At 31.7% G+C, this 24383-nt stretch overlaps 1 protein-coding gene across 2 annotated transcripts in view; it reads right to left on the bottom strand.

Moving 5' to 3' along the window:
* The window catches only part of LOC127698983 (alpha-soluble NSF attachment protein-like), a 211242-nt gene that overhangs the window by 146956 nt on the left and 39903 nt on the right, over positions 1-24383 (bottom strand). For both annotated transcript variants that reach the window (XM_052202774.1, XM_052202775.1), the window contains exon 3: positions 5463-5579. In XM_052202774.1, the coding sequence (XP_052058734.1) occupies positions 5463-5579 (117 nt within the window). The remainder of the gene's footprint in view (positions 1-5462; positions 5580-24383) is intronic.

Below are 24383 nucleotides of genomic sequence, written 5' to 3'. Positions count from 1 at the left end.
TCTGGAAACTAGAAAAATGCTTATTTTTGGCCCCTTTTTGGCCCCTAATTCCTACACGTTTCGGCAATTACCCCCAAACTCAATTCCAGCTTTCCCTTTGTGATATGGAACCTTGTAGTATAATTTCAGAAAGATCCATACACTTACACACAAGTTATTGTCATGAAACTAGAAAAATGCTTGTTTTTTGCCCCTTTTTTGGCCCCTAATTCCTAAAATTTTGAGGCAATTACCCCAAAAATCAATCCCAGCATTCTTTTTGTGATATGGAACCTTGTGGTACAATGTCAGAGAGATCCATACACTAACACACAAGTTATGTCTGGAAGTTACAAAAATGCTTATTTTTGGCCCCTTTTTGGCCCCTAATTCCTTTACTGTTGGTACCATAACCCCCAAAATCAATCCCAACCTTCCTTTTGTGGTATTGAACTTTGTGGTAAAATTTCATAGAGATCCATTCACTTAAACTAAAGTTAGAGTGTGAAAACCAATGTGTCTTTGGACGTGTGGTTATAAACCTTGTGTTAAAATTTTATTGATTTCTATTTACTTATACTAAAGTTATTATCCGGAAACCATCTGTCTTCGGATGATGCTGACGACGATGCCGGACGACGACGACAACAACGTGATACCAATATACGACCAAAAAATTTTTCATTTTTGCGGTCGTATAAAAACTGACCACAGCACAACAACACAATGGCGGGATGCATAAGTACGGAGCCATGCCAAAAAGGATATTACCAAAAATGGACTAAACAGTAAAGGTTAATAATTTACAAAGACCAATAAAAGAACACTATTACACGTAATTAAGATGATAAACAACGTCAGTACCTAGAATCTATACTTCAAGACCATCATGTATTATTTTTGAAGTTGATACTGAATATTTATCAACAAGGTCTTGGTATCTTCCGATGAACTTTTTTAGAAAAAGGACGAGACATTCTTTGACATAACCCTGGTTCATCAACCTTCTGCTCAGACACTGGTGATGTTTCATAAAGTCTGAGTAGCAGCTGCAAGCTCTTGAATACTGAATGAGTTAGGAAATGTATATCCCATATACAGGTGAAGTTGGTATATTGCTACTAAGGTGGGAAAAATTGATAATTTAAATGTTAAAATCGTCTCGTTTGTCATAGATTCTGGTACTGAGATGACCGCTTATGTCAAATTCGAGGTATAAGCCAAAAAATGAGGCAGAGAAAGCTCTGTGTGTTGTTTCTTTAATTTCTAGTTCTGGAGGATATATTAATGGAACCCATTGAGAAAAGTTTGGATTGTTAATGGAAAGAACATCATCAATATATCTGAATGTAAAATTAAATGATCTGGCTTCTTTGATCTTCTTGTTTTTGACAAGTGTCTAAAGGAACTCTGACTAATATGAAAATAAAAAGAGGTTGACAAGGAGAGGCGCACAGTTCCTTCCCATAGGAATGCCAACAATTTGTTGAAAAAAGTCTACCTCCAAATTCAACAAATATGTTGTCAATATGAAACTCCAGCATTGACTGATCACTTGTTCCTCTGTGAAGAATGATTTACCTTTTTGTTCACTATTAACAAAATATGCCGTATTGTATCCCAAAGTAATAAATTTATAGCATATGCATTGAAAAGCTTTGTGGATTATTTCTTTTAGATGATTTTTCAATTTCACATGGGGAATGGTGGTCTACAGGGTGGAAAAATCAAAAGTTTTGATAGAATTAATTTCGGAGAAAGATCAAGATTTAAAATTATCCAGAAGTTCTTTACAGTTTTTTAGAATCCACATTGGTTATTACCACTAGTACTACGCATGTAAACAGTTTCAAAGTATTTCTGAAGATCCTCTTTCACTGCGGACAGAATTTTTGTCAATCTAATGGACAATTCCTTAGTAGAACATGCAGATGAGCAGGCAATGTACCGTTGTTTGTATGGAATTTTGTGAAGCTTAGGTATCCAATACAAACAAGATAAGTCCTCAGATTTGCTGTTCAATGTAATGTTCATTGAAGCCATGAAGGACTTATGATTCACCAAAATCTCATCCTTGTAAAACGATGTTTTTGTATGTGGGACTACCTGGAAAGAGCTATGCCCATGAGAAGGATATTTACAGGACTTGTATGTTTATCAAGCACAATTCAGTTTAAGAAGTCGTTCCATGTTATTTCTAAAACAAATAAATAATTACGACCGCAGAGGTCCAACCCTGAACAGTTGGGGCAAAAATGGACACAATATTCACGCTTGACAGAGGTCTGAATTTGTATTGTAATTAAATATTTGAAACATAATAGGTTTCTGACACAGAATAACTGTAGTCAAAGAACTTAGAATTGTTATATGATTTGAATTTATATTCAATTTTTAGCTTTTGTGCATTACACTTTGCTGTTGCAAATTGCCCCCCCCCCCAAAAAAAAATTTTTTTTTTACTCCCCCCTCCCTTTTTTTGCAAAAAAAAAAATATTTGAAGAAATTTTCTTTTTAATTTCTGAAATCTGAAATGAGAAAAAATTGTCCCCCACAATTTCTTTTTTACCCCCCCCCCCTCCCAATTTTTTTTCACTTCCCCCTACCCCCTTTTTCAAAAAAGAAAAATGTTTCCCTCAAGATATGGTCATAATCTCAATTCAAATTTCCAATGGAGTTTGCAACACATCATAAAAGTCTTAAAATAGAAAATGACATACATAATCATGGCTAAAATAATATTCCTTAATCAGCATTTTTAATAGTAACTTCTAAAAATAAATTGACAGCTAATCACATCAAGACAATACAACATTTCTTTATACATAATTTAAAAGCAGTGTAAGGGAGGTAATCCAAACATAACATTGTACTTTTAATTGTCCATTAACCAGGAAACCCTTGTTTTTCCCCTTTTTTTGCCCCTTATTCCTAAACGGTTTGAGCCATAACCCCCCAAAGCCAATCCTAACCATCCCTTTGTGGTATGGAAACTTGTGGTCTAATTTTAGAGAGATCCATACACCTTTCCACAAGTTATTGTCTGGAAACTAGAAAAGTGCTTATTTGGACCCCTTTTTGGCCCCTAATTCCTAAACTGTTAGGACCATAACCCCTAAAATCAATCCCAACCTTCCTGTTGTGGTTATAAACCTTGTGTTAGATATAGAAGATAATTTTTACATTGTTTGATGATTTATCCCTTAATTCAGACGACAACGGAATGTAGGATCGCTATGTCAACAAAAATGGGGAAAAAATTATTAAAACTTTTCCTCTAGATACTATCTTTTGATTGTAAGAAGCTTCTGTCCAAGTTTGGTAAAAATCCATAGATTTCTATTTACATATACTAAAGTTATTGTCCGGAAACCAAATGTCTTCGTACGACGCTGACGATGACGACTACGTGATACCTTTGCGGTCGTATAAAAACTTGAAGGTAAGATAAATGTTTACATGGGGTTTTTACCATTTTTGAAGAATTGGGATGCTTAATTAAATCTCATGCTTGCACACATGCGCACACTTGTACTGGTTCAAATAACCTGGTTCTGTCAATTTTTTGAGGGAAACATCTTTTACTCCCTCTATTTATTTACTACCTAATTACTTTTTATAGATATATTTGAAAAAAGGCTGATAGATGTCCTGTACAAAATATTCTACCCATGGCCTTAAGAGGTAAATTTCAGCTGTCAGATATATAGTAATTAACCTTGATTGTTACATTTGTAATGATGGGTATTATAGCAGGTTTTGCTTTTAGAGTTCTTATTTATCATGTCACAGAAACTTGAATTGTAGCTGATTAAGGCTTAAGTTCAGGTCAAATAAAAAGCTGTTTACTTTTATTATCTTTTTTTCCTCGATTTTTTGTTTATTTTAAAAAAAAATCATAATAATTAAGGAATTTGACTTTCATTTCAGTTTTTTATTGAGTTTGTATTTTGCCTTTTTTTTACATATGCTAACCATGTGTAACATCTTGAAGAGTCAAGATACATTAATTGGACATTTACCTATTATGGTACAATACCAAAATCTAAGTAAATAGTTAGATTCAGCATATCAAAGAACCCCCAGAATTTAATTTTTGATGAAATCAAACAAAGTTTAATTTTGGACCCTTTGGACCTCAATGTGGACCAATTTAAAAACCAGGCCAAAATCCAAAATCTAAATACTGGATTAGATTTAGCATATTAAAGAACCTCAAGAATTCAAGACTTTGAATTAAACCCCATTGAAATTGGTCAAGAAATAAGCAATCTATTCAAAGTATTAGAAAAGTATTGTTTTTGGCCCCTTTTTCCTAAACGGTTAGGGTCATAACCCCCAAACTCAATCCCAACCTGCCTTTTATGGTATGGAACCTTATGGTACAACTTCATAGAGATCCATAGACTTTTTTTTTTACATATGCTAACCATGTGTAACATCTTGAAGAGTCAAGATGCTTCAATAGTATGAATGCCCCATATAATAGAGGATTAATACAATTATTTAAAGGCCTTGCCTGTTTATTTACTTTTGACTTTAAATATTTATCCCTTGTAATTTTTTATTAACTGTGTATTTGCATTCAGGTGTCACAGGTCAAAGTTATTCGTTCATTGTGTGTGTTAATTTACGTTTTTTGATTGAGTTAAGCCTTCCAATTGATATTTTATAGTGTGTTTTTCTCTGTTGTGATGTTATACTATTGTTTCAGAAAAGGGAGAAGGTTTGGTACCATTAAAACGTTTAATACCGCTGCAAATGTTTGCACCTGTCCTAAGTCAGGAATCTGATTACAGTAGTTGTCGTCTGTTTATGTAGTTCATATGTGTTTCTTGTTTCTTGTTTTTAAGTAGATTAGACCGTTGGTTTTTCCGTTTGAATGGTTTTACACTAGTAATTTTTTGGGGCCCTTTATAGCTTGCTGTTCGGTGTGAGCCAATGCTCCGTGTTGAAGGCCGTACCTTGACCTATAATGGTTTACTTTTATAAATTGTAACTTGGATGGAGAGTTGTCTCATTGGCACTCATACCACATCTTCCTATATCTACTTGCCGTATATAACAAACTTTGAATCTTTATTTTTCAATTCTAAAAGATGATGGCCTCATACTATAATGCATTATAAATAATTTGACACAACAATTATTATCTTAATGTCATTTCTGTGAAAACTGATATTACCAATGCGTTTTGAATATTTGTGTATATATATGCAAATGTATCAAGTTTGTATGTTTTCATTTTCAAAATCCTTTTGATACGACTACAAGGCTAAATTTTTGTACACCTTTATCATGTTCATAATTCCTACAGAAAAGAATGAAATCAGAATTGTAACATGCATCTGATACATTAATAAATTTTGGTTGTCTTTTTAAAATGTTGTTTTCTTCATGATTAGTGCCACAATGAGGCAAATTTTATATTGTACTTAATTCAAGGTGAAGAGAAATGATTGTTCTTAGGAAATTTTTCTTACCATTAGGATCTCCTTTTTTATAACAGGTAGAGGCATTCACATATTCTGAGGCAGCTTGGTGTTTGCTTTGTAGTTTAATCTGTATTACAGCTGCCTTACAAAAACACTGGCCTGCCTCTGTAACATAGAAGAACAATACAGTAATCTGTCAACACTAAAAAAATAAAATGCTCTGCAGGGCGCAGCTTGATAAGACCACAGAGGCCCAACCCTGAACAGCTGAGGAAAGTATGGACACAACATTCAAGCTTGATACAGCTCTGAATTTGGATTTGAAATTGTACATTTACCTATTATGGTACAATACCAAAATCTAAGTAAATAGTTAGATTCAGCATATCAAAGAACCCCCAGAATTCAATTTTTAATGAAATCAAACAAAGTTTAATTTTGAACCCTTTGGACCTCAATGTGGGCCAATTTAAAAACCAGGCCAAAATCCAAAATCTAAATACAGGATTAGATTTAGCATATTAAAGAACCTCAAGAATTCAAGACTTTGAATTAAACCCCATTGAAATTGGTCAAGAAATAAGCAATATATTCAAAGTATTAGAAAAGTATTGTTTTTGGCCTCTTATTCCTAAACGGTTAGGGTCATAACCCCCAAACTCAATCCCAACCTTCCTTTTATGGTATGGAACCTTATGGTACAATTTCATAGAGATCCATAGACTTATACTGAAGTTATTGTCCGGAAACATGAAAATCCTTGTTTGTTTGCCCCTTTTTGACCCCTAATTCCTAAAAGGTTTGGGCCATAACCCCCAAAATCAGTCCAAACCTTCCTTTTGCGGTATGGAACCTTGTGGTAGAATTTCATATATAGAGATCCATACACTTTTACACCAGTTATTGTCCTGAAACAATAAAAATGCTTGTTTTTGGCCCCTTTTTCCTAAACAGTTATGACAATAACAGGGATGGGGTAATTGAAAATGTAAAGGTTATTAAGTGTAATGCATTACAATTTTCCATGTAATTGAATGTAAGGTGTAATTGAGCATTTTTTTAATTACATGTAATGGTAATTTAATTAATTACAACGAAAAAAGCATGTAATGCTAAATTACTTTTGAATTACATTTCAATTACATGTACTTTTATGGTGTTAATGATAATAAATTATGGTAATATAGTATTTAATTGATATACAGAAATGTTTGCTTAATAGTCTTATAACTTTAAAAAATATGAGAATCATATATTAGTGTTGTTCAGTTTTTAAGAAAGATCTTTATCTAAATAGATTGATAACATGTATATATACATTCCATCAATACATGTATTTATGGTCAATCAAATGTGTAACTCTTTCTTAGACAGTTCATTTAGAATTTTAAATCACTGCACAAAATCATTTTGTCAAATTAGTATACACAAATGGATTATAGAAATAAAAATTCGTAAGGGTTCTGCGGAACCCAGTGTCTCGCCTACTTTTGCTGTTATCTATGTTTTCAGTGTGATAGGGGAATGCACATAATAGATTTACAGTTAATGAAATAAAACGTTTGAAATGTATGAAAAAAGTTATGCTTGTAAAAATGAATACAGTATGGAATCAAATCTATAGATTTATAAAAGAGATTGAATGAACAAATGATAAAGAAGATAATTTTTACATTGTTTGATGATTTATCCCTTAATTCAGACGACAACGGAATGTAGGATCGCTATGTCAACAAAAATGGGGAAAAAATTATTAAAACTTTTCCTCTAGATACTATCTTTTGATTGTAAGAAGCTTCTGTCCAAGTTTGGTAAAAATCCAGGATGGTTCATGAATCTAATAAATGTTTTAAAAACTTTACCTGCAGACTGTATGTAATGTTAACTGGAAGAAAAACTAAGTCCATTTATAAGTAATATACGGAAAAACAGGAAATAAATTTTTACAAAATTTCCTTCTAGTTACTAGCTTTTGATCATAAACAAGCTTCTGTCCAAGTTTGGTACAAATCCTGGATAGTTTAAGAAAGTTATTAAAATTTTAAAAACTTTAACCACAGAGTGAATGTAATGTTAACTGGCAGAAAAACTAAGTCCATTTATAAGTAAAATACGGAAAAACAGGATTTTTTTTTTCAAAATTTACTTCTGGATACTATCTTATGATCATAAACAAGCTTCTGTCCAAGTTTGGTACAAATCCAGGATAGTTTAAGAAAGTTATTAAAATTTTAAAAACTTTAACCACAGAGTGAATGTAATGTTAACTGGCAGAAAAACTAAGTCCATTTATAAGTAAAATAGGGAATAACTGGAATTTTTTTTTTACAAAATTTACTTCTGGATACTATCTTATGATCATAAACAAGCCTCTGTCCAAGTTTGGTAGAAATCCAGGATATTTTAAGAAAGTTATTAAAATTTCAAAAACTTTTAACCACAGAGTGAATATTTGTGGATGCCGCCGACGACTACGACGACGCCGACGGAATGTAGGATCACTATGTCTCCCTTTTTCGACAAAAGTCGAAGGGTACAAAAGTTATCAGCTGTAAAAACAAACAGCAATTAATCAGATTAAAATGTGTAATAAAACAGCCTAGGGACAATGCCAATATTACAATGTATTCTATCTAATTAGCAAAATAGTGCTGATATTTAGACAATACACACTGTTTGTACTAAAAAATAGTTTCAATATTGTGACAAGCATACTTTTGAATATTTGTAAAGTAAAAAAACATGAAGACATTTTTAATTTATTTATAATTTTTTTATTTATATTATGTTGAATTAAATGACTTCATTTCTGAGTTGTCAAAATACCCCTTAATTTATTGACAAGTTGATAGGAACACATTCCCTCTTCCATCAACACATCTTATGATCTAGCAATACCAGCCACATCAGCTCTTGTCCAAACAAAGTGTAACGACCAGAGAGATGTAGACTAAATGACAAAACATTAAAACTTCTTATGATGATCAAATGCAATGCTAAAACTATGTTGTAAGCTTACATGAATATTTTACACATGCTATATATACATGATATATATTGTAAACAATGTTTAAAAAAAATATGATAAAATGTAATGTGTAATTTAATTAATTACTTTAGTAAAGTAATTGTAATTTAATTAATTACATTTCAAAAACTCTGTAATGGTAATAAGTGTAATTGATCATTTTTGCAATGTAATGTGTAATTTAATTAATTACATTCCAATGTAGTTGACCCCAAGTCTGGACAATAACCCCCATAATCAATTATAACCTTCCTTTTGTGGTATGGAACCATGTGATACAATTTCATAGAGATCCATACATTTATACTCAAGTTATTGTCTGGAAACCAAATGTCTTTGGATGACAACGGCCAAAACATATAAAAACAAAGTTAGAGAATATGCAATGATTTCTTTTAGGCTATGATTCTGATAAATAAGCATTGTTGTGATAAAAAGTGTTTTTTACAAATTTATCAATTTGAATAATTGTTAGTATAGATTGCGCAGGTGTCTCTGTTATGTTTAAAAAGGGTCTGGATTTTGTGGTACATAATTCTATTATTGATGACAATGGTCGTTACATTATTTTAGATAGAACTATTTTTTCACAAAGATTTAGTTTTGCATGTTTGTATGGTTATAATACAGATGAACCTTCATTCTTTGACACAATAATGCAGAACATTTTAATCTTTAAAAGTACCAGTATTTTATTATGTGGTGACTGGAATGTTGTATTAGATAAATTTATGGATACATATAATATCAAACATAATAGAAACCCTAACTCCCGTAAAAAAATTGATGAAATCATTGATGTTTTTGAACTACTTGATCCTTGGCGTACATGCTATCCAAAAGACAGGAAATATACCTGGCGTCAGTCCTCACCCATAAAACAAAGTCGCCTTGATTATTTTTTAATTTCAGAAGACCTTTTTTCACTTATGAAAAATACCATTATCATACCGGGTTATAGAACAGACCATTTGGCAATTCTTTTCACCTTCTCAGCTTGTTTAGAGAAACGGGGCAAAAGTTATTGGAAATTTAACTCTCAGCTACTCAGAGATGCAGATTATATACAAAGGGTTAAATCCTGCATTAAGGATACTACTTTAGAATATCATCTGTCAGGTGATATAGAAGATCTTCTTTCTGTTGAGTTGTCATGTAATGATCAAACATTTTTTGAAATATTGAAAATGAAGACTAGATCCTTGTCCATAAATTACAGCATAAATAAATCCAGAGAGGAAAAAAATGTCACTCTCAAACTTGAAAATGATATTTTATATTTTGAAAGTATTATGAATCATTCTCCAAATGATGAGGTTCAAAAATCTTTATTTGAAAAAAAACTTGAACTAGATTTTGTAGACAAAAGAAAGTTGAAGGCTTGCTGCTTAGATCCCGAGCTAACTGGCATGAGAATGGTGAAAAGTGTACAAATTATTTTTGTAAATTAGAAAAGAAAAATTTTATTAAGAAAACCATAACAGAACTAATAGATGATAAAGGTCAACATATTTCAGAGCAATCCAAAATTCTGATGGAAAAACAAAATTTTTATAAAAATTTGTACTCAAGCAAAAAATTAGATTGCAATGATACATCATTTTTTAATCATAACATTAAGCTTACAGAAAAAAAAGTGATCTTTGTGAAGGAAATTTAACTTTTAAAGAATGTGCTGATTCTTTAAAATTCATGACAAATGGTAAAAGTCCTGGTTCTGATGGGTATTCTGTAGATTTTTATAAATTTTTTGGGAAAGATATTGGCCCTTTTGTCTCTTCACTTTGGATATGAGGGGGGAAAATTTTCTGATTTTCAGTATCAAAGTATAATAACTTGCATTCCTAAAGAGGGAAAAGACAGACAGTATATTAGTAACTGGCGTCCTATTAGTCTTTTGAATACTGATATGAAAACAGCTTCTGCTGTTATAGCTAATAGACTTAAACCTGTTTTACCATTTATCATAAGTGATACACAAAAAGGTTTCATTAAAGACAGATTTATGGGTGAGAACACACGTCTTTTATATGATTTGATGCACTATCTTGAGGAAAATAATAAGACAGGTCTTTTATTACTTGTTGATTTTGAAAAGGCATTTGATTCCTTGGAATGTTTATTTTTAAAAGATTCCTTGAAAAGCTTTAATTTTGGACCTTCGATATGTAGATGGTTTGAAACTTTATACTCAGGGGCATCAAGTTGTGTTATAAATAATGGACACATGTCTAAGTTTTTTCATTTAGAAAGAGGTTGCAGACAAGGAGATCCTCTTTCTCCTTATTTATTTATAATTGGTGTTGAATTATTATCTTTGAAATTAAAAGATAATCCTGACATAAGGGGAATTACTATCAATGATAATGAATCACTTTTAAGCATGTATGCAGATGACACATTTCTTATGTTAGATGGAAGGGAAGTATCGTTGAGGGAAACACTTTCATGTTTTGAATCTTTTTATAAAATTTCAGGTTTGAAAATAAATGCTTCAAAGACAAAAGCACTATGGGTTGGAAGTAAAAAATATTCGGATCTTATTTTATGTCCTGACTTAAAACTTCATTGGTCACATTCAAATTTTAAACTTTTGGGGATTGAATTTTCTTTAGATTTAAGCTGTATCACAGAAATTAATTTTGCTAAGAAAATTAAAGAGGTCTCTGCATATCTGAAGAGCTGGCAACATCGAAAACTCACATTATTGGGAAAAATTACAGTAATTAAATCACTTGCTCTTTCAAAGTTGGTCCATTTAATGACTGCATTACCAAACCTATCACACTCCAGGTTAACAGAGCTCACTTCATTATTTTATGATTTCATATGGAATGGAAAACTAGACAGAATTAAGCGAAACACACTTATTGGTGATATTTCACAAGGTGGACTTAATATGGTACATCTTCATTCCTTCAATATCTATTTGAAAATTAGTTGGATAAAAAGACTGCTGTCAAACCCCAGTGGTGGCTGGCAGCAGTTGTTACTGGCAGACCTTATGCGGTATGGGGGTGAAAGGGTTTTACATCTTCAGAAAGAAAAAGCTGATTGAGATTTCTAAAAGATGTAAAAATTCTTTCTGGAAGGATGTTTTATTATGCTTTTCCGCTGCAAAACCTATTGCTGAGATTTCTGTCAGTGACATTTTATCCTTAGATATTTTGAACTTTTCTTCTTTGGATGATTTCCTGTATTACATTCTATGGGAAAAGGGGGGTGTGCAGTCAGTAAGTGACCTTATTAATCATGAAAATATGAATTTTTACAAATTTGAGCAATTTCAAGAAAAAGTACAAACCAACAATTTTATCAAATATTATGATCTGATTTCAAAAATCCTTAACACTATGAAAAAATGCCTTAAAGAGAACTGTCTAAATAATGATTTTGATAAGTCTAACACTGGTGATACTTTCTTAAAAAAAATCATGTGTAATGTGAAAGCCAAATTTGTATATAAAAACTTAGTAGATGTAGTTATTCAACTACCAACAATCAAATTTTTGAAATGGGAAGAACTGTTAGTTATTGATACTATAGAATGGTCAGAATATTTCATGATAACAAAAAAGTCTTGTAGAGATGCTTATTTAACAACCTTTCAATATAAATTTTTGCATAGAATTATAGCAACTAATACCTTTTTGTACAAAATTAAATTAAAAGATAACAAGTTGTGTACTTTTTGTAAACTTGGAGAAGAAACCATTGAACGCCTGTTTTTTGAATGCCCAATAACTTTTCAATTGTGGCAGTCTTTTTCAAATATTGTGAAACTTTTTTTTGTAAATTTTGATCTCAACAAAGAGAATGTGTTTCTTGGTTGCAAACATGAAAGTTAATTATTGAATCTGCTAGTCATAATTACAAAGAATTATATATATAAATGTATATTAAATGAAACAAAACCAAATATGGTTGAGTTAAAGAATAAAATAAAGAAATACCAATTTCTTGAATATCATATTGCAAAGAAAAATGATAAAGTCCAAGTTTGTGAAAAATTTTGGTCTCCTTTACATGTAATATTTAACTAAGTGTTGTTTTCATATTATCTATGTTTAGTTAAGAGAAAAGAAATAAGTTATAAACTATGAGCAAATTTATGTCTGTCTTTAAAATAGTTGTATTAAAAAGTAAGTCATGATACATATTGTAGCAAAACAGATGAGTGAAGGTGTTGTATGTGAGAAAGTCAGAGAGAGAGAGGAGAGATTAATCAAATACAATTTATATGTAACCTAAACAATATACGACCAAAAAATTTTTAATTTTTGCGGTCGTATAAAAATTCTTATTGCTAAAAATTAATTAGTCAGAGATACATGTTGTATACTGTATTATTATTCTATATTTAACCCTTTGATACCATGGTCAGGTGGTAGTGTATTGGGAGTATGTAAAATTCTGACTATTGAAAAACAAATAAAAGATAAAAAAAAAAAAGAACATGAATCCCAACCTTCAAATCGAGGTATTGAATCTTGTGGTATAATTTTAGAGCAATCAAAATACTTTGTTTTGGGCCCCTAATTCCTAAACGGTTGGGACCATCACCCTCAAAAACAATCCCAACCATCCTTTTGTGGAATTGAAACTTTTGGTAAAATTTCATAGAGATCCATACACTTAAACTTAAGTTATTGTCTAGAAACCAAATGTCTTCGGAAGACAACAACGACGCCAATGAGTCAATGACGACACGATAGCAATATACGACCCCAAAATTTAAAAAAAAAATCCAAAACTTTATTTATCATTAATACAATGTCTTTTAAAAATCTATAAAACTTATCTGTAATGATCTTCAAAATGTCTTAAAATATAGCTTATAATCATCAGCACTTAGGAAACAGAAAATTTTCAAATAAATATGTCACTCCAATTATAATTCTGACATTTACCAAATGCTTTGTCATAATCTGATAACAGGAGAAAATTATTTAAAAATATTAGTGTAATCAGACTTTATATATAATTAACCATTTCTGTACAAAGAGAAATAACTCAATCACATTATAAATACCACTTTTAGATATTTAAAAGGGCACTAACTCAACTAGGAGAAAAGCTAAAATCGTGAAAATTGAACTTGACTTTCATTTAGTCACAGGAAACAACATATCTAACATAACTACATTGTACTGGTATTTAAAAGAGCCTCATTTTCAACAGAACAAGTAAAGGTCGTTTTTCAATGGCACTAACTGATAAAAGGCCTGTGTATGATTTATAGGTTTGAAGAGTAACCAGACCTTTACCTTTAAAGTGAATACCTATTCAGTTTAATTCCTGTCATAATTGAGTACTATTGGTTATCCCTAGATTCCCTACACTGCTTCAGCCAATCAATACACCTTGAACTTAATCAAAGTGATAGAAATCACTCATGGAAAGATTGGAAGAGTAGTTTGAATAATTTCAAATTATATTTAGGTATGGTGTGGACAAAAAAACTAAAATAGCACTAGTGCTGAAAATTGCATTAACTGTAGGTCTTTAGAAGGATAAGCACTTTTTCAGTAGATGAAATGAGCTAAATGTGAATCAATGATGGCAGGTCCGTAGTTTGCACAAAATTTGCATGTAAATTGCAATTTCATATCTTAACCAAATAACCTTCCCTGTTACATGTTACACCTTTTATGTTTTATCTTTAGAAACAGAAGAAATTACCAAATAAAGATACATCTAATAAAGTTTATCAATTATCTTTGTAGGACATAGGTCCAAAAGATAGACTTGAAACTAAGATCCAAAAGATAGACTTGAAGCTAAGATCTTTATAGTCTCAAAAAAAAAATAATCTGAAAAGGTTGTTTTGGGGGCATTTTGTAAGTTGAAACATAGCTATATTATCATTATTATTAATTGCTTATTGATTTTGAAAACAATTATCATGATTATATATATTATAGTTGTAGAGTGTATTTTAATTCAATTTTAATTTAACAATTTACGGAAAAGGGCATTGAATATATGAACTTTTTCAACGTGAACAAAATAAATAAATGGGGAATGTGTCCATGGGACACAGATGATGCCCCCGCTTGCATATCATATAAAGTTTTAAAGGGACTTAACTGAAGAACGATAAAAGAGACCCTACCCAAATTTATTATTGATCTGAGTTTTGTAGTAACAAGTATTGTGTATAAGTTTCATATCATTTGGCTGAGTCAAACTTAAGTTAGAGAACAAAAACAAAAAATTCAGCAATTTTTATACGACCGCAAAAAAATTTTTGTGGTCGTATATTGGTATGATGTTGGCGTCGTCGTCCGGCGTCGTCCGAAGACACATTGGTTTTCGCACTCTAACTTTAGTTTAAGTAAATGGATCTCTATGAAATTTTACCACAAGGTTCAATACCACAAAAGGAAGGTTGGGATTGATTTTGGGGGTTATAGTACCAACAGTTAAGGAATTAGGGGCCAAAAAGGGGCCAAAAATAAGCATTTTTGTAACTTCCAGACATAACTTGTGTGTTAGTGTATGGATCTCTCTGACATTGTACCACAAGGTTCCATATCACAAAAGGAATGCCGGGATTGATTTTGGGGGTAATTGCCTCAGAATTTTAGGAATTAGGGGCCAAAAAAGGGGCAAAAAACAAGCAATTTTCTAGTTTCATGACAATAACTTGTGTGTAAGTGTATGGATCTTTCTGAAATTGTACTACAAGGTTCCATATCACAAAGGGAAAGCTGGAATTGAGTTTGGGGGTAATTGCCGAAACGTTTAGGAATTGGGGGCCAAAAATAAGCATTTTTCTAGTTTCCAGACAATAACTTGTGTTCAAGTGTATGGATCTCTCTGAAATTGTACTGCAAGGTACCATACCACAAAGGGAAGGCTGGGATTGATGATGGGGGTAATTGCCTCAATATTTTAGGAATTAGGGGCCAAAAAGGGGCAAAAAACAAGCATTTTTCTAGTTTCAGGACAATAACTTGTGTGTAAGTGTATGGATCTTTCTGAAATTGTACTACAAGGTTCCATATCACAAAGGGAAAGCTGGGTTTGAGTTTGGGGGTAATTGCCCTAAACGTGTAGGAATTTGGGGCCAAAAAGGGGCCAAAAAACACATTTTTCTAGTTTCCAGACAATAACTTGTGTTCAAGTGTATGAATCTTTCTGAAATTGTACTGCAAGGTACCATACCACAAAGGGAAAGCTGGGATTGAGTTTGGGTGTGATGAATCATAAGGGGGTTCAAAAAATTTTGGGGGGGGGGATTTTTTTTTTTTTTTTTCCTTTTTTTTATTTTTTTCCTATTTTTTCTTTTAAAATTTCCATTTTAAGCTGGTTATTTCTGATTTATATTTAAAAGCAAATAATAATGATATGGTAGGAGATACACACCAAACAGGATGTGTAAATTATTATATAATAAGTATTGTGCAATAGCAAGAAATTTTCAATTGCATAGTATTGCACAATAGCAAGAAATATTCAATTGCACAGTATTGCACAATATCAAGAAATCTTCAATTGCACAGTATTGCGCAATAGCAAGAAATATCCAATAGCACAATATTGCGCAATAGCAAGAAATTGTCAATTGTACAGTATTGCGCAATAGCAAGAAATATTTAATTGCACAGTATTGTGCAAATGAAGATACTTCCTATAAATTGCTTATTTCTTGACCAATTTCAATGGGGTTTTATTCTTGAATTCTTGGGGTTCTTTAATATGCTGAATCTAACCGTGTATTTAGTTTTTGGATTTGGGCCAAGTTTTTAAATTGGTCCACATTGAGGTCCAAAGGGTCCAAAATTAAACTTTGTTTGATTTCATCAAAAATTGAATTATTGGGGTTCTTTGATATGCCGAATCTAACCGTGTATTTAGATTCTTAATTTTTGGTTCTGTTTTCAAATTGGTCTATATTAAGGTCCAAAATTAAACTTAGTTTGATTTTAACAAAAATTGAATTCTTAGGGTTCTTTGTTATGCTGAATCTAAACATGTATTTAGATTTTTGATTATGGGCCCAGTTTTCAATTTGGTCCAAATCGGGGTCCAAAATTAAACTTTGTTTGATTTCAACAAAAATTGAATATATGGGGTTCTTTGATATGCTGAATCTAACCATGTATTTAGATTTTTGATTTTTGGGCCCCGTTATCAACTTTGTCCACATTGAGGTGGAAAGGGTCCAAAATTAAACTTTGTTTGATTTCATCAAAAATTGAATTCTTGGGTTTCTTTGATATGCTGAATCTAACCATGTATTTAGATTTTGGATATTGGACCATAATAGGTGAATGTCCAATTTAAAATTTTTAAGTTCTTAGACCACATTCATTCTGTGTCAGAAACCTATGCTGTGTCAAATATTTAATCACAATCCAAATGCAAAGCTGTATCAAGCTTGAATGTTGTGTCCATACTTGCCCCAACTGTTCAGGGTTCGACCTCTGCGGTCCTATCAAGTTGCGCCCTGCGGAGCATTTTATTCCATTTGTAAAGGGGCATAACTCTAGAACAGTTTAAGTGACACCTCCAAAATTCTAACTTGATCTGTATTTTATGGTAATAAGCATTGTGTATAAGTTTCATAACATTTGGTTGAGGCAAACTTAAGTTAGAGAACGGAAACAAAAAATTCAGCAATTTTTAATTTTGTAAAGGGGCATAACTCTAGAACAGCTAAAGTGACACCACTAAAATTCAAACCTGACCTGTATTTTATGGTTATAAGCATTGTATATAAGTTTCATAACATTTAGTTGAGGCTAACTTACTTTAGAGAATGGAAATGAAAAATTCAGCAATTTTTCCATTTGTAAAGGGGCATAACTCTAGAATGGTTAAAGTGACACCACTAAAATTCAAACCTGACCTGTATTTTATGGTTATAAGCATTGTATATAAGTTTCATAACATTTAGTTGAGGCTAACTTACTTTAGAGAATGGAAATGAAAAATTCAGCAATTTTTCCATTTGTAAAGGGGCATAACTCTAGAACAGCTAAAGTGACACCACTAAAATTCAAACCTGACCTGTATTTTATGGTTATAAGCATTGTATATAAGTTTCATAACATTTAGTTGAGGCTAACTTAATTTAGAGAATGGAAATGAAAAATTCAGCAATTTTTCCATTTGTAAAGGGGCATAACTCTAGAATGGTTAAAGTGACAACTCCAAAATTCAATCTTGATCTGTATTTTGTGGTAATAAGCATTGTGTATAAGTTTCATAACATTTGGTTGAGGCAAACTAAAGTTAGAGAATGGAAACCAATTTTGGGACGTACAGACGGACGGACAAACGTACAGACGGACAAGGGTAAAACTTAATTACCCCTCCGCTACAGCGGGGGCATAAAAACTTCTTTTATTGAAATGGGGATTCGTTCTTAATTGCAAAAATACACTTCCTGTATTCAAATGACTATATTGTTAAAGGGAAAATTCGCGATTTTTTACTTTTCATCATATTATGTTCATAATACCATAAAAAACATATTTACCCAGTTTTATCTGGATATGAACACTAATAAAGAAGAAAATTGGGAATTAATAATTTAATTTATTCCAACTTCCTGACTTATGTGACGTAGTTTAAGTCTTTTTGCATGCCGGGAGTGAATAAATCTCATTGTAAGTCTTGTTCGTTAATCATCTAATAACGCGATTTAAAGCGTATCGACGACTTTTGCCGTAGCTATTAACCAACTAATAATTAAGAAAGTAAAGTGATCAGCCGTGCAACTTTCAAAATTAAAATATACAATTTATATTTAAAGGATTTCTGATATGATTATAGTAATAAAAGTAAATCATACAATAGAATATATTTTTATGAATTGTTTTTCCGACGGATATTTTGAACAAACATATATAACTGATATTGTTTTACAAATGCATGTTTGTATTCTCACCTGAAGGCTTTTACTTCAGTCTAGCAAACATTTCCCACTAGTACTGTGTAAATACAATGTGTATTGTACTGTGACACTTAGTGAATACCTGTTGAATGCGTGGTTAAATTCAAGGTAATTAAAAGATTAGCATTCTGTAATTCTATTCTTTTGATCTTCACTCAGTGAATTTTAGCCAACACGGTTCACCGTTACAGGTGTGAACAACATTTCGTATGAATGATAAAAACATTAATTATTTGGGGAGGAATATGGTGGCAAAATACCTGAATCGCCGTTATATACATGTATATCTTTTATATTTTGCGTAAGCTTAATTTTAAAATAGATAGGCGAGTATTTTGTTGTAACATTGAAATTCTGAATTACTTTCAATTAAATAATTTTGTAAATAAAATGGCCCACGTAAACGAACGTATAAACCAAACACTGTACTTACTTTTTCAAATTATCATGGGTATTAACCTTGAATATTTCAATGTTTAGAGAAAATTATCACGGTTACATGATTAATATAGCTTGGTCCGTCCACAGCGATCTACATTTACCTAATCGGGAATGTCCTTATTAAAATATTTAAAATCTCACAACGTATACATACTTAAGCTATTTGACCAACGATGTTTAAAAAAAAATAACAGAATCAATCTAACGTCAACTTTCCTTTTTTGAATAAAGACAGACCGGCGGAATCAATTTTCAATGTCCTTTATATCTTGTACCTTTGCAAGACTTATCATTCATTCATAAACCCACTATATACCAGAGACATATATGTCAGTCTTAACTGACAAGAATACACCTAAAGCGGACAAGCAGTATATTCTTTAAGTTTCTGTGATTTAATACCAAGAAAGAAAAAAATCCCGAAATTAATTTGATACTTTGATACTCAATATTTTTCGTGGAAAATATTCACATCCTCGTTTAGTCTGAAAATAAGATAAGAATTTGGTATACAGAACATGCAGAAGTGTGAATGTCATAAAACCTTGTTATATCAGAAACCATTATAAATGTGCACCTGTATACGTAAGACCTCATGGGACGTCACCTAACCACATACATGTAATATACAAGTAGCTCTGTTATACCCGGAAATGTCAAGGTAAATCACTACCGATACAGAATGTACCAATGCAAAGAAAATTCTGATGATTGTGAAGCATGACCATTCATGATTTTAGAGGAGTCTTAGGTGGAAATTGCCGGTACGATTTAAATTCTGACTAGATTTTTTTCTCTCAATTTAAATCACTGAACTTAAAAAAAAAAAGAAACCTACGCCCAAGATCAGAATTCTTCATGTAAATTCATAAATACAACGTTCTTATTTTGTAACTTTCGATATACTTCACCTCCAACCACCGCCCCCTCCCAACCTGGGAACAGTATATCTAACATTACAATGTATGTGTACCTGTCCAAATCAAAAAAAAAAAGAAGAAAAAAAAAGAAAGAGATGAATGGTAAGTCACATAAGATTCAAATATTTATATGGTTGATTGTCGTTAACTAGAGATGTATAGTAACATGTCTCTGCGTTAACTTATAAGAATGACAGGAAAGTATATACTTGAAATAGATTTATGATGAATAATATGCAACTGCAGCACCCCTTTTTATCAAAGTGTACATGCATGTATTTTAATGACTGTCCGTTATTTCGATTAAGAATGACAATTGTACGTGAAATTCTATAGTTGCCAGTGAGACTTTTTTTTTACCAGATATGCGACTTTTCGCATTTATATTTTCTCTTATATTACTCTCATTTAATATTTTATGCATAAGTGCAATATTAGGAATGGTTTATCCCCTCTCCCTTTTAAGCTAACTAAATAAATTAATCAACCCTCTAGCTGACCAGATGTTAATACATCTACTATCAGTCTATTCGGAGTGAAGTTTCTTTATTTCTTCAAATAAGCTTTTTGGGGATCATAAGTGTACGTCCAGTGGCATATATATTACATGCAAGTCGGAACAGGAAAATTGACATGAGGTACTACCGGTATAATAGAACCATGTTCACATTATTACATTATTATACATAATACACAACCATTGAGATGATGACGACTTTCTAAAACTGTTCAAAATAATCTAATTGAAATAAAAATCTGTGATTTTACTATGTGCATAACTTCGATGAACCAAAGCAAGTTAGATATCGACCTGTATTTAAATCAGGTTGGTTTTGGATGTTTCTCACGTATATTCAATATACATGTATATATTCTAAATTTCGACTACCTATAGTTCCGTAACCTTCTATCTAGGCGTATAATCCAATGATCGACAAAGTGCGTACATTTTGTTAAATCAATATTTGTACGTTTCAAAATGTCCATAATTGTTGACAACGAGTAATTACTTACATTTTCCCCAATTTACGTTTGGAAAATATGTAAATATATTTTTATTTTATCAAGTCTTTTTTTTGGAATTATTTAGATTTTCATAAATATTCTTTACACCATAAATGTTATTTATAAACAAGCGTATGAGTTTAGTCATATATATAATGGCTATTATATCTATGGTTTAGTAAAGACTAGCATATCACTATCGGACACGCAAGACAAAGATGTATATTCACCTGATAGTTTCAAAATGGAAAGTTACAAGTTATCGGCCGTGTACACTTCTCAATACCCTCAGAGGTGAAGTGGTGCACGAACTTGCTTTATGTAATTGTGTAATAAGAGTTTTAAAGCCCGACAGGAAATCGCTTGAATACCTGGACGTGTCAACTCACAATACCTCTGGGAACAATTCCTTTAGCCATGCTGGTGATCAGATAACAGCTGGATAAGGGAAGGTCCGAATTTATTTAAATAAGATTATTACATAAATGAATTATGAACACACTAGATTTTCGAAAACATTTTTACACGGAACACTTAATTTATCACTTTGAACTTTTTAAATAATTTCCATTAAATTTTCTTGTTTCAAAAACTTAGTAAAAATAAACAGTTTTAAAACGACAGACCATAGTACTAGTTATTCAAAAAATTTATATATAATTACATTTTCCGTATCAAGTTAGTTAGGAAAGGTTGCATGCACCACCATGTCTATTATAATCTTTTTTTGTGACCCGGGAAACTGTTTAGGCTTTCCTTGTTGGGTAAAACAACCGTACGCTTGACAAGATATCGACACTCAATTACGACTACGTTTGGTTACTGCTTGTTTTGGTCCTTTGTGGTTTATAGATACATCATGGTTTCTATTCAGGGATGATGTCAAAATGGCCGCACGCGGAGAAGTGATACTCTAAATTTAAAATCGATGGTGATCTCTTATCTAGCAGAATTAAACTTTAATATTTATGAATTTGTGGTTTTTTATACATAATCAACATAATATCATTTTTTTATTTTTTTGCGAAGTATCCCTTTAAAGAAAATTGATGGGGAATAAATTTAAAAAAATGGGGAATGTGCCCATGTGACACAGATGATGCCCACGCTTGCATATAACGTTTTAAATGGACATAACTCAAGAACAGTAAAAGTGAAGCTACTCAAATTTGTACTTGATCTGAGTTTTGTGGTTATAAGCATTATGTATAAATTCATAACATTTGTTTGAGGCAAACTTAAGTAGGAGAACAGAAACTAAAAATTCAGCAATTTTTCCAATTCTAAAAGGGCATAACTCAAGATAGGTAAGAGTGATGCCACCCAAATTCAAACATGATCTGTGTTTTGTGGTAATAAGCATAATGTGTACAAGATTCATGACATTTTGGTTGAGGCAAACTTAAGTTAGATATAGGAAACGAAAAATTCAGCAATTTTTCCAATTCTAAAGGGGCATAACTCAAGAACGGTAAAAGTAACACCACCAAAATTCATACTTGATCTGTGTTTTGTGTTAATAAGCATTGAGTATAAGAATCATATCATTTGATTGAGGCAAACATAAATTAGAGAACGGAAAAGAAAAAATCAGCAATTTTTCCATTTGTAAAGGGGCAAACACTTGAAAGGTAATAGTGATGCCACCCAAATTCAAACTTGATCTGTGTTTTGTGGTAATAAGCATTTTGTATAAGTTTCATAACATTTGGTTGAGGCAAACTAAAGTTAGAGAACAGAAACCAATTAAGGTACGGACGGATGAACGGACATACAGACGGACAAGGATAAAACGTAATGCCCTTCCACTACGCCAGGGGCATAAAAAATATCAGATTACTCAGGTTAAGAGTATTGAAATTTTACTTACTGTTTCAAGCCAATCACTGATAAGTGTAACCTAAATTCTTGATTAATTACAGATGAGGATTGCACAGATCAAGTAAAATACAGACCTTACTTGAATAACTTTTTTACATCTAGATTTCATATTTTTTCCTCTCTTTTGAAAAAATATATATTGTTAATCCTTAATCATTTATCTTTCAGACATAATTTATAGAATCACTTTATGTAGTGTAGATCAAAAGTATTAATAGGCAATGAATAAATCTATCATTTCTATATATATATATATATACATTTGTGTATTCAATAATGAGGTCAAGTATTTTTGTATTGAGATGTATAATGAAGGGTCTGTTTAATTATGTAAGACTGAGGATGATTAGTAATTTGGTTAATATGATTGGCATTAAAGGAGGTGGGACATTGTAATTAAGGCCCCACCTTGTCTCTGATTGTTTAGTGATCACGGCAGTTGTCAATCAAACTGTGTATTGTATCATTACTCTTACCTAATTAAAATGACAAAATAAATGTGGATAGTGTCCACATGTGGACACAGATGATGCCCCCGCTTGAATATCATATAGTTATAAAGGGACATAACTGAAGAACGGTAAAAGTGACGCTACCCAAATTTGAACTTGATCTGAGTTTTGTGGTAATAAGCATTGTGTGTAAGTCTCATAACATTTGGTTGAGGCTAACTTAAGTAGAGAACAGAAACTAAAAATTCAGCAATTTTTCTATTTGTAAACACGCATAACTCTAGAACGGTTGTGTATAAGTTTTACAACATTTGGTTGAGACAAACTAAAAAATTCAGTAATTTTTATGTTTATAAAGGGACATAACTCTAGAATGGTAAAAGTGTTGCCACCTAATTTCGTACTGAATCTGTATTATGTAGTAATAAGCATTGTGTATAAGTTTCATAACATTTGGTTGAGGCAAACTCAAGTTAGAGAACTGAAACAAAAAAATTGTACTTGATCCTTACTGAGTTTTGTGGTAATGAATGTTGTGTATAGGTTTCATAATCTTTGGCTGGGGAAAACTTCAGTTACAGAATGGAAACTAAAAAATTTTGCAATCTTTCTATTTATAAAGGGGCATAACTCAATAATGGTTAAAGTGACACTACCCAAATTCAACTTGATCTGTGTTTTATCAGTGGAAGTCAAAATTAAACATTGCATTGTATAAAGCATTGATTGTAGTTGATTCAACTATAATCATGGTCAAAGGAAGATAACTCCAATTTTAAAAATATATTATATAAACTTGATATTTAGAAGAAAATAAAAATTTTGCAATTTTTCCTTTTATAAAGGGGCATAACTCTAGATCGGTTAAAGTGACACCACCAAAATTCAAACTTGATCTGTGTTTTGTGGTAATAAGCATTGTGTATAAGTTTCATAACATTTGGTTGAGGCAAACTTAAGTTAGAGAACGGAAACTAAAAATTTTGCAATATTTCCTTTTATAAAGGGGCATAACTCTAGATCGGTTAAAGTGACGCCACCAAAATTCAAACTTGATCTGTGTTTTGTGGTAATAAGCATTGTGTATAAGTTTCATAACATTTGGTTGAGGCAAACTCAAGTTAGAGAACGGAAACCAATTTCGGGACGTACGGACGGACGTACGTACGTACATACATACGTACAGACGGACAAGGGTAAAACTTAATGCCCCCTCCACTACGGCGGGGGCATAAAAAGCCTGCAAATTGACATAACTTAAAAGATATACATACTTCAATGAACTGTTCCAAAGATATAACACAAACTTTTCACGGTTCATATGTGCATATGTAC

This window comes from Mytilus californianus, unplaced genomic scaffold, assembly GCF_021869535.1.
Source record: "Mytilus californianus isolate M0D057914Y unplaced genomic scaffold, xbMytCali1.0.p SCAF_4, whole genome shotgun sequence".
Lineage (NCBI taxonomy): Eukaryota > Metazoa > Mollusca > Bivalvia > Mytilida > Mytilidae > Mytilus > Mytilus californianus.
The sequence above is the reverse complement of the archived record's forward strand: the minus strand, read 5'-3'. Positions and strand labels throughout refer to the sequence as shown.